The following is a 16,926-nucleotide window of genomic DNA, read 5'->3' as shown; positions in this document are numbered from 1 at the left end:
TTTTTTATATATATAAATTTAGGGACAAAATTTTAGGAAGAAATAATTGGTTAAAATTGAAAAGTTTTGAGAATTAAATTTGACTGAAAAATTTGAGATGAAAGACTTTAATGTAAATTTGAAAAGTATATTATATTATAATTTAGATGAAAAAAATAAAATATTAAATGATTAATATATTAATTTGATTTTTTATTTCTATTTTTATTTGGATTTTATTAATGATTTTATTGTTTTAATATTTGTATGTTGTTAATTTTCAAATGTGAATATTTTACTATAATATTAAAAAATTGTAAATATTTTTTTATATAAATAAAATAAGATAAAGTATCATTAATTACTTTAAAAATCATGCAAGAAAATATTTTATGAGTACAATTATAATTATTATGTTTTATAATAAGTTGTGCAAATTTGAAAAAAAATCACGACCGTGATAATCGTAATGATCGCGATGATATCCATTATATTTGCAACTGCGATAAATATAACATAATAAAAAAACGTGTCCACGACCATAATTTCAATCCTTGGACACAACATTATGAGACTCTCAAGAACCGTGTGACAAAGTCATTCACAAAGCTTATTAGAGATGTAAACGATTCACAATTACAAGTAAAAGCCAGAAAAAATCACTCAATAAGCTTCGCATCATTCCCTAGTTCACACTTCACACAAATTGGAAATAAACAAGTTTTAAAATGAAAATTCTATATTACCGCCCATTGATGTATGAAGAAAATGGTATGTCAGAAAGCAAGCAACTAGATCTTTTAACGTAGTTCCAGTAGGTATTCTGTAAATTGGATACCGACAAGAATTTCAGAATAACATATTAGTCACATATGCAAACACAAGTTTGAACAGAAAATTTGTGTCAAGAAAAATAGATAATAATACCATGCCACAGATATCCAGCTCGAAGATAGTAAATCATAGCTTTTTAGCGTCTGCAGTTCAGGAAACTGGAAAGCCAGATCTGCAATCTGTTGCCACAGAATAAGTTCAGGAAGTGACCAAAAATAAGAAAAACATTGATCTGGACATTAAACAACCTCCTGCAAGAGAGGGAGAGAGAGAGAAACACATACTAACCTTGTCGGCTATATGAAGGGTCTAGTTCAAAATACTCAAAAATCAAACAACTTTGAGAATTGACAGATTCAACCACATCACTAGATAAGTCTTCTTGAAGTATCTGCTGATCTCCTATGGACAATCTATCCATCCTAAGATACATCTCACTTGACATGAGGTGATTTCTTTTTTCTCTCAAAACGTGAGCTCCTCTTTCAGGTTCACAATCACTACTACCATCACTGCTTGAGTCCCTAAAGTCACTATCACTTTCCCTGCCTGGTTGCCTATCATAAAGCAAATCAATAATTCTTGAATATAAAAAAACTGAAAATATTACCATCACCCTCATCACTAGAAAAAGAAGGCTTAAACCAAGAGACCAACTAAATCCATGTCATGCAGCACAAAACTTGAGTCAATGTGTGTATAAGAACAAAACTCTCAAAGTTATAGATTGCACTTAAGTACATTCAAAGAAGAATCATGCTTTAACTGAATAGATTCGAAAAGAGTTGGACGAGTTAAAAAACAAACAGGAAGCCCTCAACATAGGAATATGACAATCATTCAACCATAAAGAACCATTCAAAAAACAAGGAACTAAATCAAAATTCAAAGTAAAAGTCGTAAATTAAAATTAATAATATCACATAGCTAACAAAAAGAATGAAAATCACAAAATAAACAAATTAAGTAGAAGCAAATACTAATATCCTATAAATTTAAAGTGTATTCCGAATAAACTTCAATGCTAGCTATGCATTATTTACCTTGACTTGGCTGATAATTTGATGGAATCCGCATATATTTGAATACCGGATAAATAAGGTACATAATACTGAATCACAGAATCACAGTCATTCAAAATGAGTGGGACTCCTGCTCCATATGCACTCCACTCTTCGAATGACTTCCATAAATCACCTAATACGAAATATGGCTGAAATTTCTGGTCGCACGTCCGCCATCCTCTCATACTTGTCTGCCAAAATCAAGTTTTACAGAAATACTCCATCTTTCAAAAATTACTCCAAAAACTACATTATTTACGCATTTTTTAAGTGATTTTTAAATAGTATCAAATTAAACATTCATGTTTTTACTTCAAATACAACAGACTCAAATGTTGGGAAAATTAATTTAAATCAAACAAATGCAGAAATTAAAAACAAAAAAAAAACTTAAATAACCTTTGAGAGATAAAGAGCAGGGACGGAAGGCACGATGGACTCCAAAAACGTTTGTAAATTAGTCAAAGGAGAAACAACCGGTTCAGAAGCTGGAATTAAAGCCTGTTTACAGTCAGTTGAAACAAGCCCCATCTCCAACTCCCGATTCACATGAGGGAGCAGCTTTGATTGATTTTTAACATCGATTTGAACTCTCCCTTTGTCACGACTCAATTGTGATTTGGTTAGGGTTTTAAAAATAAAAAGAAAAGAACATAGGAGAATTGAAAAAACTAAAGAGAGAAAAGAGAAGAATTAAGGAGACTAAGAAGAGAATAGAGAGTGATTTAGAAGAGAAAATATCTTTCCATTCATGAAAATCAGTTACAACCATAAATTATTTAAATACAGCTATTGTGGAACTATAGTGCAAAACTGTAAAAAATACAAAGTTGCAGAGTATTCCTAACCAATATATTAATAACTGACATCACCATCTTCCTTTTCGTATTCACGCCTTCTGTTGTAAGTTTTCACTTCATCTCTTAGTGATTCTTGCTATTTTTTGTCATAGTCTTGCTCATGCGCTATTGTTCTTTTCCATCAAGCTCATCACAATACCCTCCTTTCACCACATCCTTGTCCCCAAGGATCAAAATCTAAAAACTATGACTTCAATACTGTATAGTCTTCCCATGTTACATTATCAGGCCCTAAATTCAATCATACCACCAAGAGTTGGGTGACAACTCTATTGTGCCTCTTAACCATTCGTTTATCAATCACAGCAGTAGAATATACAAGCGATTATCCATCTCCACTAGTTTTTGGTGGAGCTAGGCTAGGAACTACCTTGTTTCCTAACAATTTTTTTAACAAACTGTTATGAAACATCGGATGAATCTTAAAAGTAGGAGGTAATTGTAATTTATAAGCAATTGAACCAATTTTGGCTAATATAGGATATGGACCATAATATCTAGATGAAAGTTTTAAACTCTTTGGAAGTGCCAAGAGGTTTGTTTATAGGGTTGGAGTTTTAAATACACTTCATCTCCCACCTGAAACTCTTTTTCACTTCTTTTCTTATCAATATGCAATTTCATCCTCGTTGAGATTTATTCAACTGATCAACCATCATCATCCTGACTTGTTCTCTATCTTTCAACAATTCCTCCACATTTGCCACTTTTGCTTAACTACTTGCATCTTATGCTAAAGTTGGAGGTTTATAACCATACAAGCCTAAAATGGAGATATTTTCAAAGAAGTGTGATAACTTGTATTATACACCATTCGGCTAACGATAGCCATTGAACCTAACTTTTAGGCTTAAGAAAATACATACACTGCAAATACTACTCCAAATATTGATTAACCCTTTCGATTTGCCCACTAGATTTTAAATGATAAGTTGTACCCAGATGAGCTGTGGTTCCTAATAATTTCATCAACTCCTACCAAAATAGACTATTAAAGACTGGATCCTTATCAGAAATAGTAATTCTTAAAGTCCCATGTAGTTTATGAACTTGGTTGAGATATATTTTAGCTACTTCTGTAGCTATAAAAAGATGAGACAAAGGAAAAAATGACTATACTTAGTGAATTTATCCATTATCACCATAATATAGCTAAATTTTTTAGATAAGGGCAACCCTACAATAAAATCGATGTTGATTACATCCTAGGCTTGTTGTGGTATACGAATTGGCTGCAGAAAACTAGGATAAAAAACATGCTCATCTTTGTTCCTTTGACAAGTATCACATTGTTGGATATATTCACGGACTTGGTTTTTCATTCTAGGCCAATAAAAATTTAATTTAAGTCTGTGGTAGGTGGCTTGAATTCCTAAATGCCCCCCTTAAGGTGAACCATGAAAGGCTTGCAAAATTTTCTCCCTTAACTGCCCACATTACCTACGTACACTTTCTCTTTAAATCTCAAAACTCCATTACTGAATGAATAGTAAAAATTATCAAGATGATGGATGATAAAAGCCTTAATTTGCTCATGTGCCATTGTATCACCATTATAACTATACTCAATCTCCTTCACCCACTTTGGTATAAATGTAGTGGATTGCAAGTTATAGCTTTATGCTTTCTTCTTATGTTGCTTAGATAAGGCATCTGGTACTATATTCATTTTAGCTTTTTTATACTGTATAGAGTAATCCAGCACAAAAAATTTGGTTAGTCCTTTTTTTTAAATGATGGTGGTCAACTTCGACTTAAGCAAATGTTTTAAGGCTTCATATTTGTCTTGATAATGAACAATTTTCCTTTCAAGTAGTGTTTCCATTTTGTTATTACCATTAGTATGGTTAGATACTCTTTTCATAAATAGAAAGGTCTTTGTGTCTAGTACCTAAAGCCTTATTTAAGTAAGCTATTAGCTTTCTATCTTAGGATAAAATAGCTCCAATCCCATTGTTGTTAGCATTAGTTTCTAATATAAAAGGTTTATTGAAATTACGCAATGCTAGGATGTGGCAGAACACATGGCCTTTTTGAGTTAATTGAAAGTTGATATTGCTGCAGGCATCCACTTGAACCCATTCTTTTTAAGCATGTCTATCATTGGCTTACTGATCCCGTCATAGCTTTTTATGAATTTCTTGTAATATCCAGTCAATCTAAAAAATTCCCTTAAAGACTTAAAGCTCTTAAGCTGTGGCTAGTTTTGCATTACTTCTATCTTAGCAGGATCTGTAGATACCTTTTTGACTAATATGATATGCCCCAAATATTCAACCTATCTTTGACCAAAAAAACACTTGTATTTTTTTGTACATAATGTGTTTTTTCTCAGTATTGCAAATATAATGTTTAAATGTTTTACATGTTCTCTCTGTTAGAACTATAAAGAAGAATATCATCAAAAAATACCAACACAAATTTTCTCAAATAAAGAGCAAATATATCATTCATAAGAGACTAAAACATTACAGGTGTATTGGTAAGTCCAAATGGTATTACCTTAAATTCGTAATGTCCCTAATGAGTTCTGAAGGCTATTTTATGAATGTTATTTTTTTCACCCTTATCTGTTAGTATCTTGATCTAAGGTCTGTATTTGAAAAGTAATGGGCTCATTTCAGCTAATCTAAGAGGTCTTACACTATAGGTATAGAAAATTTATTTCTCATTGTCATTGCATTTAATTGTCTATAGTTGATACATATAATCCAGGTACCATCATTCCACTTAACTAACAAACATGGAGAAACAAAAAGGCTCTTGCTAGTTTGTATGATAGAGGAAGATAACATTTTTGCTATTTGCCTTTCGATCTCATTCTTTTGATAATGGTTGAATCTGTAGGGTCTTAGGTTAACAGGTTAAGAACCTGATTTCAATGGTATGTTATTGTCTTGCACTTTTTTTGGTGATAATCTTGTAGGCTCCTTAAATATGTCCTCGTAGGAAGCTATTATTGGCTCAAGCATCGTTGATGTTTCTACATGATCACACTTCCCACTGATCATGAACATTTCCCTCAATATCTCAAGATCCTTGTAGGCTAGCTTCTGTAATTTATCTCTAAAAATAAGTTTTGGCTAACTTTATGAGGATCACTTTTTAATGTAACTTCTTTTTTTTTCTTTTTTGAAACTCACTGACATGTCATTGAAATCAGATATAAGAGGACTATATTTCCTCATCTAATCAACTCCAAGCACCATGTCACTATCTTATAGTGCCAAAACTCTTATATTATGAGTAAATTTATGCCCTTGTATTATCCATTCAAGCTGTTTACATTTGGTTGTACTATACAACTTCTCACCATTAGCCACATTTATAGCCAAAGGATTAGTACACGTGAACTTTACCTCATCTTTAGCTAATTTGGATAAGTTTATTCAAAGGCTTCCCCTTCACATTCTCTTTTATACTTAGCATGTTGTACCTAATGTTACCTGTTAGAGCATTAATAAAGATTTTTAAATTACCATCCACTTGGTCTATTTCATTGTGAATATTTTGACTATTGTCAACTGGTTCTTCATCATCCTTTTTTTCTTCTAAAAATTCTTTTACCATGATGGAGTTCAACTATTTGTTCTTGCAAATGTGGCCAAGAAAAAATTTTTTACCATATTTAAAGCATAAGTTCTGCAATCTTTTTTGCTCCAAGAGAGTTTGCTTTTATATAGTTGATGTTGTATTGAGGGTGACTTTTTGTAGTTGTGACCAAGGGTCATAAGGGTTCTTGAAGAGAGTATAGGTGTTATTGGTGGAATTGGGTTAATAGGTGGTCTATTTCTTTTGTATTCAACTTCCAAAGGTAGTTGGTGTAACTTAGCTTGCCTATAGGCTGCCGCCAAAGTTCGAAGCTCACTAGCCTTTACTCTTTGTTTGAGATCTTTTTATAAGCCACTTATAAAACTGGATACAAAATATTACTTATCCAAATAGGGGTTATTCTAAAGTATGAATGGCCTGAGTTCTTCAAATTTCTCTTGATATTATTCTACTATGCTCTTTTAAGTCAGTTTGTTGAATTCTTCAATCACATCCGAACAAATCTTATCACAAAATATCTGGCAGAGATCATTAGAAAATTCCTATCATGTAAATCTTGGTTTTTACATTAAGTATTCATCAAATCAAATTTCTACTCTACCAGCTAAACACATAGCAACTATCTTCATTTTTTAATGATTTGACACTCCAAAAATGGTAAAATACTTAGCTAAACTTATCATATTCATCAATAACAGTTATCTTAACAGGATTCATACCCTCTCTTTTAATTTGCACTAACAAAGCCAAATGAGAACTACCAACATGCTCCTTTCCTCTTGAATCTTGCTAGGTTGGAAATTCTCTTTTTCGCAATAAGGATTCCAGCATCTTGGTCAAACTGTTGTGATTCTCAGCCATCTTGATTTTCAACTTATTTTTTTTTATCTTTTTCATAGTTTTGACATAAAGGTCTATGTTACCTTCATGTCTTTCAATTGCGTAAAGATATTTTGGACCTATTCATGTAAGCTATGCAACCGAGTGCCTTCAGTCATAGAGAGTTGTTTCCTGCTCTTTCCCAATGTTGATATGAGATCCTAACTTGGCTTTGATACCAATTTGTCACGACTCAATTGTGACTTGATTAGGGTTTTAAAGATAGGAAGAGAATAGAGGAGAATTGAAAAGACTAAAGAGATAATAAAGAAGAATTGAAGAGACTAAGAAGAGAATAAAGAGGGATTCAAAGGAGAAAATATCTTTTCATTCATGAAAATTAGTTATAGCTATAAATTATTTAAACACAACTATTGTGGAACTGTTGTGTAAAACTATAAAAATTACAAAGTTATAAAGTATTCTTAACCAATAAATTAATAATTGACCCCAATATAATAATAACTGATATCACCATCTTGCTTTTCGTATTCACCCTTTCTGTTGTAAGCTTTCACATCATCTCTTAGTGATTTCTATTATTTTTTGCCATAATCTTGCTCATGCCGCTATTGCTCTTTTCCATCAAACTCATCACACCCTTGATGGATTTGCTGATTCTAATTTGCTTTTCTCGCCTTGGCCAGATTGTAAAATTGATATTCTCCACGAACTCTCCTGAATTCCAATCCTGTTCCCAATATAACTATAAGTTCCATTTTTATTTCTTTTTATGTATTGAGAATTTGAAGTACTTGCCAGTCCGAGAAGAAGGATTGAAGAGAAGTGAATGGGATCTAATTCGGAATGTGAATGGCAAAGTGGTTAATGAAGTAGAAAAGGGGCAATGGAAAGTTGAAACTTGAAAGGAACAGATGGGCTTAACAGGCACCGAATCAATAGTGGGGCAGAGGAAGAAAGAAAACAATAAACAAATTATTATTTTTTTTATTATTATTAATAACCGTTGTGATTTTTTGAATATGCATTTTTTTGTTTTAAGTTATCGAGCAAAAACTCATTAAGCCTTACTTTCATTAATCATTGGAAGGAGGGACTGGTGATTAAGGACAAGAAACAAGGGGTTAACACGTGCGCAAAGAGAAGTGATGGGGACAGTGTGTTGTTGGATTTTAGGGTGGACTTTGGAGTAGCAGTGTTGTTACCGGTAGCTTGTCAACAAAACAATAAAGTAGTAGTTGTAGTCGCCACTGATTCTCGAATTGGTTCTTGTACATTATAGATTGGAGAGAGCTTAATGTAATATTTTATTTAATTTAAGTAAATACTAGGGTAGAGATTTGAAGGTAGCTTAGGCACTTAAAAAAACTTAATCCTTGTAAATTTTTCTAACAAAGGTATAATGTTGAAGCCACGTTCAGTGAAAGTGTTTATGGGTATTTTTAAATTGAAAGGTAATAAAATTAAAAAAAAAATCTTTTTATGAGCACTTTTAAAGATGTAAAAATAAAAAAATTTTATAATTTTTTTTATAAATATCATAAAATTAATAAATTTATCAACAATTATATATATATATATATATATTATAAATGAATATCTTAAAAAAAATTACGGATTCACCGGTACAAAATTATGAGTCACGCGATTTTTTAGCTCGTGAAGAAACTCGCCAGTTAGACGGCGGAAATGACTTTACAACTCCACGCGTCTGACATTGCCCGTTCAGGTTTCATCTTCCTCACTCCTCCTCTGCTTGCTTATCTGTGTTCCGTTTTTGGATATATTACAAAAATATAATACTGCAAAACAATTAATACTTTTTTTTTTTTTTTTATGAAAAAACAATTACTTTTACTTAAAGAAGAAAAGAATTTGTCAAAAATTTTAATAGTAAACTCCATAAAAACAATTTATAAGATAAGTTCCACAGAACCAAAGAAAATATTAATATAAATTCAATTAGCATTGGTGAAAAAAACTTTCCTTTTTTCTATAGTTTTTGAAATAACCTATTATATTTATTTTATGCTTCTTGCCACCAAAAGATTATAAGCCTCAGCTTCTTCATTTTTAAGTCCATGGTGAAGAAGATTTCTATTGACCAATTAATTAATAGTGATGGACAGAAAAATTTTTGAATAAATGGACAATTGAACATGACATAAAATCTAATGGTCCCTTGCCATCCTTCTCAATTCATCAAATATTTAAGTACAGCCAAAAGCCATAAAACTTTAATCTCATGATTAATTGGTTTCATAGACCATTTGGTCACCTACTTGTGTGTATCATTGTTGGACCACTCAATTTTGAATATTGAAAAATAAAGAAAGAAAACATTTGTCTGCTTTAATAATAATAAGAATAATAATAATAATAATAATAATAATAATAAACATGATTTCATACTATATAAGTTTTTAAATTTCCCCATTTTTATCATATTAATTTTTAATTTTTATTAAATATATTTAAAAAGATATTTGCTAATGTTTTTAATACCTCTTATAAAATTTAAAGACACTTTCCAGGATATATAAAATAATCTTCAAATAAAAATATATATAAAATTTTCTTTTGAAATTTTTGTTCAACATCATACAATGTGTATATAATTAACAAGCAAGACTCAAGGCCCATGGTTTTTGTAGCATTTCATTTTGATTAAAATTTGATATCTTTTTATAAGTTATAGCTTAATCTAAACTCAAAAGTATTCATCTGCTATTCTTATTTAAGTTAAAGGGTAAAAAAAATAGTTTTAAATTATAATTCAATAATCATTTAAACTTTTAACATTTTATTACAATCCATCAAGCTTTTAATTTTTTATTTTGACTCAATTAAATCTTTAAAAAATGAACAAAAGGTAATCACGTGGTAAAATTTTATTAATTTCTGAACTACAATCAATTAAGCTCTTATAAGAATTTTAGAAGGAGAGGGAGAGAGAAAATGGAGAAGAAAAAGAAAATGAAGAAATGAAGAATAGTTTATTTTATTTAATTTTTACGTATATTAATTGCATCATGTGACAAACTTTTATTTATTTTATTAATGTTACACAAAATTTTATTTAAGTAGTGAAAAAATAATAGCGTTAACTTTTTTATCCAAATAACAATTTAATTGAATGCAAATAAATATTAAAAAAATGATTGATTATAATAAAAAATAAAACTTGGTTGATTTTTTAATTATAATTAAGAAACATTTGTACCCTTTAACCTATTATTTAACAATCCATTTTTATTTTTTTTACTGCTTGCTTTGCACTTTTTTTTTTTTGTATTTTTTTCAAAATCTATTAAAAAGAAAATTGAAGTTTGCTTAAAAAAAGTAAATAATTAAAATATAAAATGCATTTAAACACAAGTATTAAATATAATATGTCAAAACAATTTATTAAATATAAAAATATTTTATCCATGTTACTACTTTTAAATTTTAAATATTTAAATAACTAAAAACTCCTGTTTATTTTTGCTATCAAATGTTTTTATACTATTTTTTTGAAATCCTATTCTATTTAAACACTAAAGTAATAAATGTAAGTCGTTAATTGAGTGGTTTAGATATTTTATTAGAAGGTTATAACTTGAATTCAAAATTTTTAAACAAATATTTTGTCTCCTCAGTAAACAATTTTTCTTTTTAGATTTCCGATATGTTTTAATTTTAAAATTTTATATAAAAAAAAAAGTAATTAAAGAGAATTGATGATTATGAGAAAACAATGGTGTATCTTTCTTTGGCTTCCAAAGAAAGAAAGAAAAAAACGGCTCTTTCTTAAGGAAAAAAAGAAACTAAAAAATGTTAAAATTTTGGCAAAGTGGAATTATATTTGCACCATTGTTTTTAATCTATACTCCTCTACAAAAAAAATTTTTGTAAGTGAAATTACTAAAATATCATTTTCATAAATTTTATAATATTTGGAAATGCATTTTTGATAAGTCATAACACTTTTCGAAAGTGAATTATTGAAAAATCATAATACTTATAAAAAATACATTTTTGAGAAGCCATTACATTTCTCGAAAATGTATTTTTAAGAGCGTTAGAAATGAAATTTTATAAAAAATTACAAAAAAATTTATTAAAATTATTTAAAAATAAGTGTAACGAAAGAAGTTATTTCCAAAGAAAAAATAATATCTTATGAGATTTAATTAAATTAAAGATAAAATAGTAAATATAATTTTTTTATAAATTTAAAATTTATTATTTTTTAATAAATATATTTTTGTATCAATTATTAAAATTTTATAATAATTTTAATTAAACTGAACTTTTTAAAGAAGCATCTTTATTTACTTATCACGATAGGCTTATTTAATTAACATATTAGATTTTAATAAAATTGTATAGCATTTAGTAGTATTATTGCCTCTTTATTCATGAGCATGCAATATTGGCAAAAAAAAATCTTCAACTTTGAATTAGTTCCAAGTCTTTCAACACCTTTCCTATTAGGGATGTTAATGGGTACGATATGGGTATGGTAGAGCATTTTTTATTCACATCTCCGGATTTTCATATTGTATCTATTCCTGTACCCATACCTGATGGTTGTTTTAAATTTATTTCTATCTCTATCCCCATGATATTTAATAAGTATGGGTAATCCCCTTACATATAACTTAAAAAAAAATAAAACTAATTTTTTTAGTTTTTTTATTTTTATCTTGTAACAGTAAAAGTAATTTTTTATTAATTTTAAAATTTATTATTTTTAATAATAACTTTTTTCATTACACTTATTTATAAATAATTTTAATAAAATTATTTTTTAATAATTTTTCATAAAATTTCAATTCTAACACTCTCGAAAATATATTTTCGAGAAGTGTTATGACTTCTTTGAAATGCATTTTTGAGAAGTGTTATGTCTTCTCGAAAAAACATTTTTGAGAAGAATTATGGCTTATTGAAAATTTATTTTTGAGAGTGTTACGATTTTTAAGTAATGGTTAATATCCGAAACTTGCAAGAAAGATATTTAAATAATTTTACTTACAAAATTTTTTTTTAAAAAAAAAAAGTATATAGAGCAAAAATCGGGGTGCATTTAGAACTCCCCATTTGCAAAATTATTTTCTTGTCCTTTTGACTTGGTGGACTCGTTCGATCCAAGATTCAAAGGCAAACATTATTTTCTTTATTCTTTTACTTAAAAAAAAATTAAAGAGACTTTACCAAGGAGAAAACCAACCAGCCTATTATATGGCAAAAAGCACATATATACCGATCTACTTGGGTTATCAGGTGTCCTTTTTGCTTTTATTGTTTTTAATTATATTTAATAAATATTTTTTAAAAATATAAAATTTAGTTTTAAAGATTTTATTTTTTATGGGACCTATTTATATCAATTTTTTAAATATTTTTAAAATTTTAATTTTTTTTGCATGTAAAGGTATACCATGTTTTTGCTTTTTTTTATTTATTTACATATTTAACAAATAATTTTTTAGATTTTTTATTTAATATTTTTATTAAAAATATATTTTTTTATTTTTTTATTTTTAATTTAAAATGTTTAAAGAAAAAAGATAATAGCAAAAGTATCGACGTCACATTTGGATTTGATTTTTTTTTCCTTTTTGCTCTTCATTTTCAAAATTCATGATATAAATTTTTCAATAGACACATACAATGCTAATGTGATATGACAACTCAACTTTTTTTTTCCTTTTTCTTTTCTTTTTGCTTTATACTTTAACTTTTTCTTTTTTAGTTTTTCTATTTTTTTCAGTTTTTTATTTTTCAAATTAGATCAATTTTTTGAAAAAAATAAACTAATGAATGTGTACACGTAACATCCTATTTCATTTTTTTTTGTCTTTTACCATTTGTTTTTATTTTTTTAATTAGAAAATTTTTGCAAAAAACAAAAATAGTGAATTCATTTTTGAAGAAAATGTCAAAGGAGGTTTGTATGACAAAACAATTAATATCTAATGGATTTCGATTGTATGAGCTAGTAGGTGCATTTCTTTTAATTTAGGATTGGGTTGAGTTTTTTTTTACCAAAAATCAATGTTAATTTGGATACGAGTTTAGTGTATTTCGTCCCACTTGGATATAAATGAATATATGTTTTATTATTCATTTAATTTCATATTTATACTGTAGGATACTAAAATTATGTTTAATACTCTAATTTAATAGATTCACGTGCCATCTCCATTTGACTTTTTTTTTTAAACTCTTTTGTACCATTTCATTTATTTTTTAAAAAATTAACTTTTTTAAATTAGATAAATTTTCAAAAAAAATATCAATGGATTAAGGATGATAAAACAACTTTTATCTTATAAGTTTTTATTTAACCCAATCCAATATGTGCATATTTTTAAAAAAATTCGAGATCACATTTAAGTTTTTCTTTTTTCAAAATCAAGATCAGGTCAGAGGAAGATTTAGTATCTTTCATTTTATTCAAGTATACGTATATAATTATATTTTTAATTATTTATTTCATTTTATATTTATATATTATTATATTAATTAAGTTATTATTTAATATCTTAATATAATAAAATACTATAGCTATAAATAATTAATATTTAATTCATCCATCCATCTATCCATCCATCAATTGTATAAATTTTACTCATTTTTTTTAATTTTTGTATAACCTTCATTTAAGACTTGATATGACACATTAGGTTTGTTTTTTTTAACTTTTTTCTTCCTCTTTCTTTATTAGACAACTTTTTTGTTTTTTTAATTATTTGTTTTTAATTTAGATAAATTTCTTTTAAAAATTCAATGAATATGTCTACGTGACTTTCTAATTTGATTTTTTCTTCTTTTTTTGGTCTTTTAATTACATAAATTTTGCACTAAAAGAAGCTGATGACTAGGATTGTCAAACAGTTTATATAAAATGGGTTGGATCTAACTTGATTCGATAGAGGTCTTTTTTTTGTCTTTTTTCATTTAATATTTTTTATCAGATAAATTTTGTAAGAAAATCATGTCAATGGAAATGTCCTCATTAGCACCCCATTTGTTTATTTCCTATCATATTTTTTATTTTTTTATATTTTTTAATTAAATCAATTTTACAACAAAATGAGCAAATCGATAAGGATGGCATAACAATTAGTATCCGATAGGTTTTTATCCATCTCGATTTGATATGATCTTTTTTGTAAAAAATCAATATTGGGTCAAGTTGAGTCAATATTTTATAAAAAGCATGGACAAGTCAAAAGCAGATTTAGGGTGCTTTGCCCCAAGCTACCTTGTGGTATATATAAAGTAGATATTTTATTATCAATTCAATTTTATATTTTACATTGTATTATATTAATAAAATTATTATTTTATACTTTAATTTAAGATATTAACATTTTAAACTCAATTTGAAAGTTAGCATGGCACCTTAATGATCTCCATTTCCTTTTTTCCCCCTTTTTTATTTTTTTTTAATTATTTTTCCCATTTCATTTTTATTAATAAAGTTATTAATTAGTTAATATTTTAATTTCAAAAATTAATATTTTAAACTCAATTGGGATGTCTATGTGGTAACTCAATGAACTTCTCTTTTACCTTTTTATTTTTGTTTTTGTTTTTATTTTTATGACTTTTTATTAAATTAATTTTGTTTAAAAAATAAGGCTACTAGAGATGTTCACATGGTACCCCATTTGGCTTTTTTCCTTTTTCGTATTTTTTGTATTTTTAATTAAATAAATTTTGTAATAAAAGGTACCAATTGATAGAGATACCAAAATAATTTATATTCGACAAGTTTCACCCATCCTGATCTGATATGGGATAATTTTTAAAATTGGGATCGAGTTGGAATGGATCAAATTTTTTTATAAGATACAATATTGGGGTAAAAGTGTATTTGCACTGCTTTGCTCCAACTCATTTCAAGGAATATATGAAAGTATATATTTTATTATTAATTTAATTTTATATTTCTACATATATATTATATTAATAAAATTATTGCTTGATACTTTAATTTAAGAAATTAATATTTTAAATTCAATGAAAGTATCCATGTGGCACCCTCAATGAGTTCTTTTTTCCATTTTTATTATTTTTTTTTCTTTTTTACTTTTTATGATTTTTTTGTTTTAAATTTTTATTTTTTATTTGATATATTTTGTGAAAATAAGAGACCAATTTTGATATTCATGTGTCACCCTTATTTGGTTTTTTCATTTTTCGTTCTTTTTTAATTAGATAAATTTTGCAAAAAAAAAATAATGAATAAAGATAACAAAATAAAAAAATTTTAACTTACGACAACATGCAAATATCCACCTAGTTTTATATAAAAGATAAAAACGAATGAATGGTTGGTTTAGATTTAGTTTTAGGAAGAGGAAGAGAGGTCGCAAGAAGATGCATTCGCGTGCACTAATCAAAGGTCCTAACAACATTAACTAATACTAATAATAATAATATTATTATTATTATATTTATTTTTTCTTTGTACTCTTTCTTGAAGTATAATGGTTAAATATTTAATTTATCACTAAATTTTTAAGGTGTTACTTATTTCACAACTAAACATTATTTTATCAAATCGTGATTCAATGTTATCTAGTTATAGCAAGTTTATTTGTTAAACAAAAAATGACATTGAAGCACATACACCATATGTCATAACGTCTAGGTTGGGAAAATATACCCATTAGACACAAAAACTATGAAGTCACCACCAATCTTTTTTACCTAGGTATGATTAGCCACCTATATAAATCTTTTTTTTTTAAGTTGTCCTAATTGTAAACTATGGATCCCTAAAAAAAATAGGTTCTGATCTATATTATCAGAATTAAGGTTCTAGAGTCGTTTATGTGTAGGGAATGTATTAGCACCCCATTATATCCAAAATTGATACTAAGTTAATAATGTGTTATCTGATTTAAGGCTTAATCAAAAATAATTTTTATCATGCAGATCAAAATCAATTCTAATCCTTTTATTTATATACACACCACATGGTGATACAAAAATTCTATCAAGAATCAAATCATGCAATCATGCAATAAATAGAAATATCATGCAATAAATATAAAATCATACCATGCAATAAAGATAAAATCATATCATGCAATAATCATAAAATTATATCATGCAATAATCATGAAAACATATCATGTAATAATCATAAAATCATATCATGTAATAACAAATAATAAAAAATGAACAATCATGCAAATAAACATATTAATAATCATGCAAATAATATATAATCATGAAATATAATAAATAATCATACAAATAAATATATTAATAATCATGCAAATAAATATATTAATAATCATGCAAATAAATATATAATCATGAAACATAATAAATAATCATGCAAATATATTAATTACCATGCAATAATAATAAATACTATTCAAGAAAACAAACTCATAAAAACATCATTCAGAAACAAACTATTTTTTTCTTTTTCTTTTTCTCATAACATTAATTCAATCACACAATTAAAATTAAAAAACAAAAAAAAGAATAAAAATAAAATAAAAAAACAAAACAAAACAAAGCAAAATAAAACAAATCAAAAAAATCAAAAGCAAAATAGAAATTAAAACAAGAAAAGAAAAGGAAAATGTTGTGATCAAGTCTGGTTTTTACTGGGTTGGAGTGGATTTGGTCAAGGCTTGCTAAAGCGGCGTCATTTATCACTTGTATAAAAGCCAAAAAGTCTTCTATTTTCTTAGACCTACTTTGCTTTTCTTTTTCTAGGTCTCAAATTCTTTGACTTTCTTTGCCGTGAAATCTAACGTTCTCCAAAACTAGCTAAG

At 27.1% G+C, this 16,926-nt stretch overlaps 1 protein-coding gene across 1 annotated transcript; it reads right to left on the bottom strand.

The window, feature by feature from the left end:
* Nucleotides 1-569: 569 nt before the first annotated feature.
* LOC111281554 (uncharacterized) lies at nt 570-2,628 on the bottom strand. Its single transcript, XM_089761483.1, has 5 exons — nt 2,277-2,628; nt 1,857-2,068; nt 1,102-1,370; nt 907-992; nt 570-802 (listed from the first exon to the last, which is right to left on the bottom strand). The coding sequence occupies exons 1-4, from the start codon at nt 2,406-2,408 to the stop codon at nt 964-966; spliced, it is 642 nt and encodes a 213-aa protein (XP_089617609.1). The 5' UTR covers nt 2,409-2,628; the 3' UTR covers nt 570-802; nt 907-963.
* Between the last annotated feature and the right edge of the window lie 14,298 nt (nt 2,629-16,926).

This window comes from Durio zibethinus, chromosome 5 (assembly GCF_047325235.1).
Source record: "Durio zibethinus cultivar Kanyao isolate XHJ-2024 chromosome 5, ASM4732523v1, whole genome shotgun sequence".
NCBI classification, from domain to species: Eukaryota; Viridiplantae; Streptophyta; class Magnoliopsida; order Malvales; family Malvaceae; genus Durio; species Durio zibethinus.
This window is presented reverse-complemented; position numbering and strand designations above follow the sequence as displayed.